General features: G+C 37.6%; 1 protein-coding gene across 3 annotated transcripts in view; it reads left to right on the top strand.

Moving 5' to 3' along the window:
- ATM (ATM serine/threonine kinase) overlaps positions 1-13,587 on the top strand; it is a 124,748-nt gene that overhangs the window by 56,920 nt on the left and 54,241 nt on the right. For 2 of the 3 annotated variants that reach the window (XM_008690114.2, XM_040631255.1), the window contains exons 29-34: positions 417-543; positions 987-1,186; positions 8,344-8,518; positions 9,025-9,189; positions 10,184-10,316; positions 12,088-12,183. In XM_008690114.2, coding sequence (XP_008688336.1) covers positions 417-543; positions 987-1,186; positions 8,344-8,518; positions 9,025-9,189; positions 10,184-10,316; positions 12,088-12,183 — 896 coding nt within the window. Of the gene's footprint in view, positions 1-416; positions 544-986; positions 1,187-8,343; positions 8,519-9,024; positions 9,190-10,183; positions 10,317-12,087; positions 12,184-13,587 lie in introns of those variants that run through there. The other variant, XM_040631256.1, reaches the window with a different exon arrangement.

The following is a 13,587-nucleotide window of genomic DNA, read 5'->3' as shown; positions in this document are numbered from 1 at the left end:
AGTAATATTTACCGAAGTACTTTCACATGATAAATTCATTTGACATAAAGAGTTCCTGATTGCCAGTCTCAGAATATTAGTGTGTTTGCAGTAGGAGCCTAGAGCTTTAATTCACACCTGAAGTGATACCAAGGCTTATTGGTAGAATTTCCATTAACATATGAAAGATTTCTTAAGCAAATCACTTAAAATGAAGTCCTAGAGGGTAAAGGTATTTAGATATTCTGACTGATAACATATAGAAAGTGATAAGCCATTTGTGACTTTATTAAAAGCCTAGTTTTTCAGTGGGAGAGTAATTTTAGAATGTGGGGTTATTATCTGAATTTTCTTTCTGTAACTTCAACAGAATCTTTTTTTCTCTTAATAATTTTGTTCTGAAAATAAGGACTGTTTCCGTTTCCTGTAACTCTTAGGGATTTGGATCCTGCTCCTAATCCGCCTCATTTTCCATCACATGTGATTAAAGCAACGTTTGCCTATATCAGCAATTGCCATAAAACCAAGCTTAAAAGCATTTTAGAAATTCTTTCCAAAAGCCCTGTAAGTACACGTTACTATTATAACTGAAGAGAGAATTCCTTCTTTTTCAGCTAGAAAACCTGTGTAAGTACATCTTAAAAAGAAAAAAAAAAAGTGAAAACTCATCTGAATAAATTAAAAACACTCATTTATAAGTTTATATCTTGGTATTTTACTTGTCGATATTAATTGAAATATGTCATATATGAGGCCTGAATTTCATGATACTTCAGTCATATATTGGTTTGGGGAGTATATATTTTTTAAAATTACTGTTTGCTATCTGAAAACTAGATAAATTGACAGCAGTTGAAGATACTAATTTTCTTAATAAGACTAATATTTGCCTTTGATATCAAGCCAAAACAAAATTCTATAATTTATTTTAAATATAAAATATATTTATTATAGTTGAGTATACGTGATTAGATAAGTTTTTTATGCATTGTGTCTTTGTTTTCTAGGATTCCTATCAGAAAATTCTTCTAGCCATATGTGAGCAAGCTGCTGAGACAAATAATGTTTATAAAAAGCACAGAATTCTTAAAATATATCACCTGTTTGTTACTTTATTACTGAAAGATATTAAAAGTGCCTTAGGAGGAGCTTGGGCCTTTGTTCTTCGAGATGTTATCTATACTTTGATTCATTATATCAACAGAAGGTACGTAATATATTTAGACAAATATGTAAGTTTTTTCTACCTTAATTGAAAATTTATCTAGTTTCAGAAGGTAGAAGCGAGAGTATTGCTTTCTTAATTTTGCTTTTTAATATTTATATATATCTCTACCCAATATTTTTTAAAAATTGCATTACTATTTCTCCAACTCTAGAAATACTAAGTACTAAGGGTCGTCAGCATTTTAAAATAAATGCATTTTAGATGATTTGACATATTATGTCACTATGGCAGTTCTGGTCCCCAATTCCTGCGTGTGGGGAGGGTGGTGTTTCACACACACACATACAGGGAATCCTCCAGACACCAGCTGGGTGTTCTGTCATATTTAGTTGATTAGTGTCAGACCCCACGATTGAGGGCCCAGTGCTGCAAGACTCTGCCCCTCCTTCCTTTCAGATGCCAGTCACTGGCCCAGATTATCAGCTGTGCTTCTGACCAGCCAGGCCTGTACTCTCCAGTGACTCTCTTCCTTGAGTTTGATTCGTTTGCTAAACTCAGGAACCTTGCAGAACTCAGGAAACCTGTTTACTGACTAAATTACCAGTTTATTACAAAAGAATTTAGCTCAGGCACAGGCGGATGGAAGAGATGTATCGGGAAAGGGGCTGGAGCTTCCCTGCCCTCTCCAGGGGCACCACTCTGCCCATGTCTGCACGGGGTCGCCAACCTGGAAGCTCCCAGAGCTGGTCCTTTTGGGTTTTTATGGAGGCCTCGTTACAGAGACATGCTGATGACATCACTGGCTGTTGGCTGTTGGAACGCAACCTTCAGCCCTTCTCCCCTCCCCAGATCAGAGGAGTGGGACTGATACTCCAACCCTCTAATCACAAGGTTGGTTCATGCAACCAGCCCCCGTCCTCAGGTGACCTAGGTGCTTTCAGAAGTTGGAGACACTTTTATTGCCCTCATAACTGGTGTTCCTAGAGTTTTAGGAGCTTTATGCCAGGAACAGGGATGAAGACCATATTATATTACTTACTATAAATCACAGTATCACAGTTACTGTAGATTTTGGGTGTATATTCAGTTTAAGTATCTTTATTCCTTTCCATTAATTTTGATGGTGTTTCTACTGTTTGTTTCTGATTACTACATAACATTGCCTTCAAATGTGAGTTCTTAGAGCACGCAAAGAATATCTTTTTCCATTTTGTTTTGTCATATTTTTATTAATATCCTATTTTTATTTTAATTTGAATCATGTATATATAGTTATTCAGTCTTTATTTTCATTCACTGAATTTTTTAAAAAGATTTTATTTATTATTTATTTATTTGAGAGAGAGACAGAGCAGGAAAGAGCGAGCAAGCAGGGGGGAGGAGCAGAGGGAGAGGGAGAAGCAGGCTCCACACTGAGCGGGGAGCCCGATATGGGGTTTGATCCTAGGACCCCAGGATCATGACCTGAGCCAATGGCAGACGCTTAACTGACTGAGCCACCCAGGCGACCCACGTTCACTTAAGTTTTTTTTTAAAGTTTCTGTATTATGGTAAAATATGTAACATATAAAATTTGTTATTTTAACCATTTTAAGTGTCCAGTTCAGTGATACTAATTATGTTCACAGTGTTGCACAACCATCACCATCACCTATTTCCAGAACTGTCTCATTACCTCAGACAGAACCACTATACACATTAAACAATAACTCTACATTTCTCCTTCCCTTCAGCTCCTGATAACCTGTAATCTATTTCTTGTCTCTGTGACTTTGCCTATTGTAGATATTTCAAATAAGTGTAATTATAAAATATTGGTTGTTTGTGTCTGGCTTGTTTCACTCGGCATAACGTCTTCAGGGTTCATCCTGCGTACGTGAATCATGTATCAGAACCTCGTTCTTATGTATGGCTGAATAGTATTCCGTTGTGGTGTGTGTGTGTGTGTACACTACAGTCTGTTTGCTGTTGATGAGCACTTGTGTCCCGTCTTTGGCTATTGTGGATAATGCTGCAGTGCACATAGGTTTATGGGTATGCGTGTGAGTGTTTTCAGTTCTTTGGGGAATATACCTAGGAGTGGCCTTGCTGGGTCCTATAATCATCCTATGTTTAACTCTTTGAGGAAGTGCTGAACTGTTTTCCACAGCAGCTGCACCATTTCATATTCCTCCTGCTATGCACAAAAGTCCCAATTTCCCCCACATCCATACCTATGCTAGTTATTTTCTGTTTTGTTTTTGGTTTTGTTTTAATTTTTATTATTATAGCAGCCTAATGGATGTGAAGTGGTATCTCATTGTGGGTTTTTTTTTGCATTTCCTTAATGACTAATGATGTTGAACATCTTTTCTTGTGCTTATTAACCATTTGTATACATTCTTTGGAAGAATGAATATTCAAGTACTTTGCCCATTTTTTTAGTTGGTTGTCTTTTTGTTGTTAAGCTATAGGATTTCTTTATGCATTCTTGATATTGAGCTCTTACTCTATGATTTGCAAATATAGTCTGGTTATTGAATCAGTATATATGATTTGCAAGTAGTTTATCCCATTCTGTACATTGTCTTTTCACTTTCCTGATAATGTCTTTTGATGCACAAAAATTTTTAATTTTGATGAAGTCTGATTTATCTTTTTCTTTCATTCCTCATGCGTTTGGTGTTTCATGTAAGAATCCATTGTCAAATCCAACCTCATGAAGATTACCACTATATCTTATTCTAAGAGTTTTATGGTTTTAGCTCTTCTATTTAGGTTGTTGATCCATTTTAATTTTTACATATGGTATGAGGTAGGGGTTCAGCTTCATTCTTGGGCATGTAGAAATCTAGTTGTTCTGCTATCATTTGTTGAAGAGACTATTCTTTCCCCAGTGAATGGACTTGGCACCCATGTCAAAAATCATTTGGCCATTGATGTGTGGATTTATTTATGGATTCTCAATTCTATACCCTTGGTTTGCCTTTATGCCAGTACCACTCTGTTCTGATTACTATAGCTTCATAGTAAGTTTTGAAATCTGGAAGTGGGTATCCTCCAATTTTGTTCTTTTTCAAGATCATTTTGGCGATTTGAGGTGCCTTGCAATTCTCCTATGAATTTAATGACCAGCTTTTTCATTTATGCAAAAAAAAGACTATTGGAATTTTGAATGAAATTGCATTGAATATGTGATCATTTAGGTAGTATTGAGATCTCAAAAATTTGTCTTCCAATCCATGAACATGGGATGTGTTTCCATTTATTTGGACTTTGTAAATTTCTTTTATCCTTGCTTTACAGTTTTCAGTGTACAAGATTTTTGTATTTTTGGCTAAATTTATTCCCAGGTATTTAATTCTTTCAGATGCTATTGTAAATGGAATTGCTTTCTTAGTTTACATTTTAGATTGTTGTTGCTGATGTATAGAAATACAACTGATTTTGTGTGTTGATTTTTGTGTGCTGATCTTGTGATCTGCACTTTTGCTAGTTTATTTGTTACTAGTACATTTCTTGTGGATTTGTTGGGAGTTTATTTGTGTATAGAATCATGTCATTTATGAATATGTTTTTACTTTTTCTGATTTTGATGCCTTTTAGTTCTTGTCTAATTACTCTGGCTAGAAGTTCAATGCAGTGTTGAATAGCAGGGGTGAAGGTGGGCATCCTTATCTTGTTCCTGATCTTAGTGGGAAAACTTCCATTCTTCCAACATTGATTATGTTGTTACCTGTGGGTTTTTCATAAATTACCTTTATTACATTGGGTAAGTTCCTATCAATGTTTTCTCATGAAAGGAGATTGAATTTTGTCAAATGCCTTTGCTGTGTTTATTGGAATGATCATGTATTTTCCTTCATTTTACTAATGTGATGTATTACATGGATTAATTTTCTTATATTGGCCTGCTCTTGTGTTCCCAGGATAAATCCTGCTTGCTTATGGTATATAATATTTTTAATAAGCTTTTAACATTCAGTTTGCTTGTACTTTTTTTGAGTTTTAAATCTATATTGGTTGTTTTTTTTTTTTTAAGATATATTTATTTGACAGAGAGCACAAGTAGGGGGAGCTGCAGAGGGAGAGAGAGAAGCAGGCTTCCCACTGCGTAGGGAGTCTGACGACGTGGGGCTTGATCCCAGGAGCCTGGGATCATGACCCGAGCTGAAGGCAGACGCTTAACCAGCTGAGCCACGCAAGCTCCCCTTAAATCTATATTCCTAAGGGGCATTGAGTATTACAATTTTCCTGTGACGTATTTATTTTCCTTGATATTAGAGAATTTCTGGCCTCCTAGAGTGAGTTAGGAAGTATTCCCTACCATTCTATTTCTTGGAAGAGTTTGAGATAGACTGTTGTTAATTCTTAAGCGTGTGTTTGGTAGTGTTTTTCTAGTCTTTTTCCCCCCTAGTCGTCTTTTTTAATGTAGGTTGTTATTGCTACATATTTTCCTCTCAGTGCTGCCTTTGCTGCATTCCATAAATTGGGGTATGCTGTGCTTCTGTTTTCATTTGTCTCTAAGCTCTTTTAGCGTATTTAAGACGGTTGTTTGACGCCTTTGTCTAGTAATGCCACTCTGTCAGCTTTCTCACGATCTGTTTCAAACAGTATATTTTATTTCTTTAGATGGGCCATCCTTTCCTACTCTCCTATTTCTTTGTATGCCTTGTGTTTTTTTTTTTTTTAAATGATTTTTTTTACCTTAAAATTTTTTTAATTAAAAATTTGTTATGTTAGGTTCAGGTGTATAATGTAATGATTCAACAGTTTTATACATTATTCATCATGATGAGCATCCTCTTAATCCTCTTTATCTGTTTCACCCATCCCTCACCCTCCTCCCCTTTGGCAGGCTCCAGTTTGTTCTCTGTAGTTAAGAGTCTTTTTGTCTGTCTTTTTTTTCTTTGTGTTTGTTTTGTTTCTTAAATTTCACATATGAGTGAAATCATATGGTATTTGTCTTTCACTTATTTCACGTAGCGTAATACCCTCTAGGTTCATCCATGTTTTCACAAATAGCATGATCTCGTTGTTCATGATCACACAATGTTCCACTGTGTGTGTGTGTGTGCACGCGTGCACTGTATCTCGTTTTCATATTCACCCATCGATGGACACTTGGGCTGCTTCCATACCATGACTACTCTAAAAAATGCTGCTGTAAACATAGGGGTGCACATATCTTTTTGAATGAGTATTTTCATCTTTGGGTAAATGCCCAGTCATGGAATTATTGGATCACATGGTAATTCTATTTTTAACTTTTTTTGAGGAAGCTCCAGACTGTTTTCTACAACAGCTGCAGCAGTTTGCATTCCCACTGACAGTGCATGAGGGTTCCTTTTCCTTCACAGCGTCTCCAACACCTGTTATTTCTTGTCTTTTTGATACAAGCCGTTCTGACAGGTGTGAGGTGATACGTCATGTGGTTTCGATTTGCATTTGCCTGATGATGAGTGATGTAGAGCATCTTTTCTTGTGCCTTTTGGACATTTGCCTGTCTTCTTTGGGGAAGATGTCTGTTCAAGTACTCTGCCCATTTCTAAATCAGATTATTTTTTGATTGTTGAGTTGTGTAAATTCTTTATATATTTTGGATATTAACCCTTATCAGATATGTCATTTGAAGATCTCATGTCTTGCCTTGTTGTTCTGTTGACGGTTTCCTCTGCTATGCAAAGGCTTTTTATTTTGGTGTACTTCCAGTAGTTTTTTTTTTGGTGTGTTTTTTGTTTGTTTTTGCTTTTGTTTCCCTTGCCTGAGGAGGCATATCTAGAAGAATTTTTCTTTGGCTGATGTCAAAGAAACTACCGTCTGTGTTTCCTTCTAGGAGTTCTGTGGTTTCAGGTTTCACTTTAAAGCTTAATGCATTTTGAGTTTATTTCTGTATATGTTGTAAGAAAGTCGTTTAGTTTCATTCTTTGGCATGTAGCTGTCCAGTTTTCCTGACATCATTAGTTGAAGAGACTGTCTTTTCCCTGTTGTATTGTCTTGCCTCCTTTGTCATAGATTAATTGAACATATGAGCATGGATTTATTTCTGGGCTCTCTGTTTTGTTCTGAAAACTGGATATTTTACTATTATAATGTAACTGGGGAAGTCAGATTTTCCCCTCCCCAGGGCTTGACTTTTTTTTAATTGTTGAAGGCCGTTGTGGTCCATTTGTTTCATGAGTATACCTAACTCTTTGTGCAGAGAGTGTATTCCTTGCTGTGTGTGGCTACTGAAGCCTATTCCTTGACTTGCGTTCAGGTAGTGTTTTGACAGAGATTTCCTTGAATGCTGGGAGTGAGTGAAGGAGAGAGAATGAGAATCTTCCCTAATTTCTGCGGACTGGCTCTGTGTTAGGACTCTTCTTCAACACTTAGGCAGGTTTGCACTGAGCCTAGGGATTAGCCCAAAGTGAAAGTTTGTGGTCTTCTCAGATGTTTTTTGAGCGAGCGTCTTACACTGGGCATGTGTGTGGCTTTCTCAATTTCCCAGATACAGGTGTGATTTTGAATGCTCTAATTTCACAAGGAAATTGTCTTCCCAGCTTTTCACCCTAGGCTTTAGGCAGTCTGTTGTATGGCTCAACAGTAATCTTTTGTTCCTCACAGCCGTGGGTAGTTGGTGAGTTTTATGGTGCTTTCAAGCGTGCTCAAGGCTTTTCCAGCCTGGGGAGATCCAGGTTAAACAAATCAGAGCTAAGCCCCTTACATTATCATTTATTACCAGCCCCAGACTGGTTTGGAACAGATGTATACAAGAGTTTGCAAATATGGTCTGCTATGCTCCCTCCAGAGCCTGAGCCAGGACCCCGTATTGGGAATGGGGACTGTAGGTTTCATGGCAACTGCCAAGCTGGGGAGGGAGTAATGGGGGAAAGGCAAGTAAAACACCACAGGGTTTTCCTACAGTTTTTGAGTTGCCTTTTTTTTTTTTTTTTAAACTTAGCATTTGCTTGCTTGCTGTGTAAATCTTTGTTTTACCGAGTTCTGACGGTTCTGCCTGTTTTTCAGTATCTCTGTCGGGAGGAGAGATTGGCGCTATCTACCCTGTCAATTTGCTGATGTCACTTCTCTTTTTGGCTTTTAAACCTTCTTAAGGAATTAGATATGAAAGTGACTTCTATGTCAGGCCACTTCAGAATGAGAGCTGCTGAATGAAAATGACTTTGAGCTTCTGTGAAAGTAGTTCCTAGAACTTACCACTTTCTTTCCTGTGTTAGGCCTTCTCGTTTCGTGGATGTGTCGTCACGGAGCTTCTCCCTGTGTTGTGACCTGTTAAGCCAGGTTTGCCACACGGCAGTCACTTACTGTAAGGACGCTCTGGAAAATCATCTCCACGTGATTGTTGGCACACTTATACCCCTTGTGGACGATCAGATGGAGGTGCAGGGACAGGTACTTCCCCAGATCCTCTTCGCAGATATTTGAAGTAACGTTGATGAAGTGTTCGTGGAAGGAGCTGCGTGTTTTACGTTTACTGGTGTAGTCAGTCATTTTGATGAATTAATATTTGTAATCATTTAATTACAGAGCACCTAGTAATTTTGATCTTACAAATAACCTAAGAGTTTGTGTGTCTTAGGTTGAAGTGTAGAGGTGATAAAAACCAGGGACAGCGGTTGACCTCACTGTCACGGTGCGTGAGGTATTCTGTGGAATGTCCCAGTAATACTGGCCCTTCTCTATCCCAGTGCTCATCCTGTAGCAGCACCTTACGTATCTGTTGAATCACTTGAAAGCACAGAAACGGTCCTAGGTGCTACTGTAGAAATAATTAGAACATTTTATCTGAACTGGCCTAGTAGAGTCGTTATCATTTATTACGGTAGGTTTGGTGGTTTTACTTTAAAATATAATTAAACCATTTTTCCCTTTTGATTTTTTTTTTTAATTATGTTTAGGTGTTGGACTTGTTGAAATACTTAGTGATAGATAACAAGGATAATGAAAACCTCTATATGACAATTAAACTTTTAGATCCTTTTCCTGACCATGATGTCTTTAAGGATTTGCGCATTACTCAGCAGAAAATTAAATACAGTAAAGGACCCTTTTCGCTTTTGGAGGTAATAATTATTCCATCATTGTACTATTTTTATTAGGGTAGAGAGCAGTACTTTTTGAAAACTTGCAGTTCTCTAAAAGTAAAAAACTGAATCTTTTTTAAAAGATATAAAAAAATAAGATTTGCCCTTTCAACAAATAAAAAGTGAAATCTTAATATATTCTCTTGTATTGCAGTAAAAATTTAAATATCAAAGTTTCTTGATTAAGATCTAAAATTAAATAAGAAATATCTAAAATATGCTTGGTTTTCATACACATCAAATCTATTAATATCTCAAAATTACCATCTGATCCTTTGAGGGACAATTTAATGTTTGAATTAGAGATGATATTTGAATTTTTAAAGAGTTTTTCAAGTTTTAATCTTATTTTAATCTTTTTTTTTTTAAATTTTATTTATTTATTTGACAGAGAGACAGCCAGTGAGAGAGGGAACACAAGCAGGGGGAGTGGGAGAGGAAGAAGCAGGCTCCCAGCAGAGGAGCCTGATGTGGGGCTCGATCCCAGGATTCTGGGATCACGCCGTGAGCCGAAGGCAGACGCTTAACGACTGAGCCACCCAGGCGCCCCTAATCTTACTTTAATTTTTATAAACTTTGAAATTATGTTCAGGTCAAGTTTTTGATACAAATGTTATAATTTTAAAACCATACTCTATCTCTGACTATCAATATGACAATTAAATAGTACTAAGATGTAAAACTAGAGTTACAGTACTAAATAAGTAGAAATTTAAGCTTTTTCCTTTGAAGGATGCTATTACAATCTTAAAATCTTAAGTATGTTATCAGAGACAGTCTGTTAGAATTTAAGTGATTACAACATTGGCAGATTTGAAATGGAAGAAGTCATTTATTTCTACCTCGTGTGGTAATAATAGTGATTATGAGTCAATGTGTATGAAAGGCATTTACTACTTTTTTATGTTTTATTTGATAGACTTCATACATATCCAAAAAGCAAGTTACGTTTTTAATTAATTTTCTCTTTTAGGAAATAAATCATTTTCTCTCCGTGAGTGCTTATGATGCCCTTCCCCTGACAAGGCTGGAAGGCCTGAAGGATCTCCGCAGACAGCTAGCTCGGCATAAGGACCAGATGGCCGGCCTCATGAGAGCATCTCAGGGTACTGGTGTTAATGACGCGGGGTTATTTGTACCTGTTTGTTTCGGAAGAGTCTTTTATAAATTCTTGCCCTTTGTTTAACTGCTGTGGACTTACTTTTGACTCTCAGCATGTAGTTCATCATTTCCCATCCAACCGTGAAAGAGATCGTGAGTGGTCTCCTCACCTTGAATTAACCCCATTTTATCCATTGTCCACACGTCTGCCAGAACGGTTTCTCTGAACCCAGACATGATCGTGTTACTCTACTGCTTGACAAGTTTTAACCACTTCCTGCCTGAAAGGAACATTTGAATTCCTCAGAGCCAGGCGTACGCGTAGTCTGTCTGCGCCTGTTGCTCCAACTTGTTTAAGTAAAAGAAATATGTCCCACTTTAGGTCTCTTATGTATGTGCATATGTGTAATCATGGATGTATATGTGGGCATGTTTTTCTATATAAACACATATTTGTATATGTGTTTCTAGAATTTTTTTTTTTAAAGATTTTATTTATTTATTTGCCAGCGAGAGAGGGAACACAAGCAGGGGGAGTGGGAGAGGAAGAAGCAGGCTCATAGTGGAGGAGCCTGATGTGGGGCTCGATCCCATAATGCCGGGATCATGCCCTGAGCTGAAGGCAGACGCTTAACCGCTGTGCCACCCAGGTGCCCCGTTTTTAGATTTTTTTTTTACTTAATTTTTATGTTGATTTGATTTGAGTTTAGGTTTTTCTAGTATTGTACTTGGAGAAATTTTTTCTACTTAGGTTTTGATTTTCATCTTTTGTCCATTAATGTAATGTAATTAAATTTCCATTGTGATTTCCATTGTGGTTTTTTTTTCCAGTAGTTTTATTTTTTATTTTTTTAAAGATTTTATTTATTTATTTATTTATTTATTTATTTGAGAGAGAACATGAGCGAGAGAGCACAAGCAGGCAAAGAGGCAGGCAGAGGAAGAGGGAGAAGCAGACTCCCCGCTGAGCAGGGAGCCCAACGTGGGACTTGATCCCAGGACTCTGGGATCGTGACCTGAGCCAAAGGCAGACGCTTAACTGACTGAGCCCCTCAGGTGCCCCTCCAGTAGTTTTAGAAACTAATTTTGGTCTTGATCATGAGCTCAGAGTTTGGAGTGCATTTGTTCTGAGACGCACGTGTGTGTGTGTGTGTGTGTGTGTGTATAAAAGATGAACACATCCATGTTTGGGTAATTTACTGGTGCAGACCTGTCTTGTCCAAAACAGCCACTAGTTGTTTTTAGCTATTTAATTCAGTGAATTCAAGTTTAATGCAATTTAAAATTTAGTTTCTTCATCACCTGGCACACATCAGGTTCTCAGTAGTAACCAGGCTAGTGGCTGTTGTTGGACAGTGCACGTTACGGAACATTTCTGTCATTGTGGAGAGTTCTCTAGGACGTTGCTGGTCTAGACTCAATCTAGGGGTTAAAGACCAACGTGTGCTTCCAGGGTCTCTTGTTGGTTAATATTGAATGATTTTTGTGTTTAACTCTTAGTGATTTTACTAAGGTATCTGCTGATTGGCACAACTTATTAGGCTGTTTCTCTTTCTCTGCCAGATATTGCTTCACTTTCACTTTTACATGGTTCTGTTTTATAAGGAAGCTCAAATACATTCACGTTATGTTTTTTGACCTGCTTGTGATTTAAAACCTTGTTTTTAAAAGACTTTATGAAAGTTTTCTAGTCAGATAATTTAATCTATAAATACATTGTAAAGAAACATGTTTTCTACATTGTAGTTGAAACTAATTTTTATACACTGCTCCTAGATAACCCGCAGGACGGCGTAATGGTGAAGCTCATTGTCAGCTTGTTGCAGTTATGCAAGATGGCGGTGAACCACACTGGTGAAAAAGAAGTTTTAGGTAAACTCCTTGGCTAAATGAATATGAGTTTTTATGTTCGTGTGGTCATCTCTGTTTTCAAATTCAGTAAAAGTTTGTCATTTGGGATAATAGGGCAATGTGAGATGCTAGCTGAGGTAGGTTTCTGTTTAGTTCAAGTGTCCCTAAGCAGCCCTCCTTTCATATTTTCCTTCCTTAAACATTTGCATAAAGTGAAAAGTTAGTGAGTAATGTGTATGCATCACTGTTCATTTAAAAATGCCTTATAAATATTTAGGAAAGTCAGAAATATTTGTAGTGTTAAGTTGCAAGTAAACAGACTTTCTGATATGTTTTGTAAATATAACTGACCAGTACTTCATCTTTTTTATAGGGCAGAGTAAGAATGAGGATTTGGAGGGCTAGGTGAATTAAATCAGTTGTGAAAGCCGCATCCCGGCCCTTTCCTACCACCATTTGGGGGGTATCCTAGTGTAAGATAAATGGCCACCACACATCCCGCCTAGAAGAGGTGTTTAGACTTAGTGGTCACAGGATGGAGACACTGATTGACGTCACCTTGAGGTTGTCATGATAACATTGCTTCAAATAAGAAAAATGGGAGGAATAAGAGGTCCGTCAAGATTCTGCTCTCTTTCAGTGGAGTCTGTCTGCTCAGTGGGAGCCTAGTAACTAGGGCGCTCCTTTATTTTGAAAATTTTTCACAAGCAGAAGGTACCTGTGCATGTAGCTCCCAGACGAGGAAACAGAGCCTTACGAGCACCTGGAAGTTTCCTTTGACCAAGGAATTCACACGTTTGTCCGTAATTTAACTGTTTCTAGGGACAGAGCTGATTTGCTCCAGGAGCCCTGAGTGCCTTTCCTGTGGAGCATCAGATCTTAGTGTGGTTATTCATCAGTCCTAGTGGTGCAAGACTGAAAGCTTTCACCCCCAGGTCAGGAAGGAGACGAGGTTGTCTGCTTTCACCAGTGCTGGGCCAAGTTGTACTGGAAGTTCTAGCCAGAGCCGCGGAACAAGGGGAAAAGAAAACGCATCCAGACTGGAAAGAAAAATGTAAAACTGTCTCTGGTCACAGATGACATGATCCTATATCTAGAAAATCCCAGACAATCTACAGAAGTCTACGGTAATAATGCTAATAAATGAGCTCAGCACAATTGCAGGGTATAGGATCCATACACAAAATTTAGTTGTGTTTCTATACGCCATCAGTGAACAATCTCAAAAGAAAATTTCATTCCATTTACAAGTCTGCTTATAATAGCGTCTAAGAGAATCCAGTGCTTGGGGGTAAGTTCAATCAAGGAAGTGAAAGACTTGTAACAATCTGTTGGTTAGAAGTGAGTCACCAGGTATGCCCCATACTAAAGTGGGAGGAACTAGGGCTACAGCTTCTTTTTTTTTTTTTTTTTTTTTTTTTTTTT

Source organism: Ursus maritimus, unplaced genomic scaffold (assembly GCF_017311325.1).
Source record: "Ursus maritimus isolate PB19 unplaced genomic scaffold, ASM1731132v1 scaffold_16, whole genome shotgun sequence".
In the NCBI taxonomy this organism is placed as follows: domain Eukaryota; kingdom Metazoa; phylum Chordata; class Mammalia; order Carnivora; family Ursidae; genus Ursus; species Ursus maritimus.
This window is presented reverse-complemented; position numbering and strand designations above follow the sequence as displayed.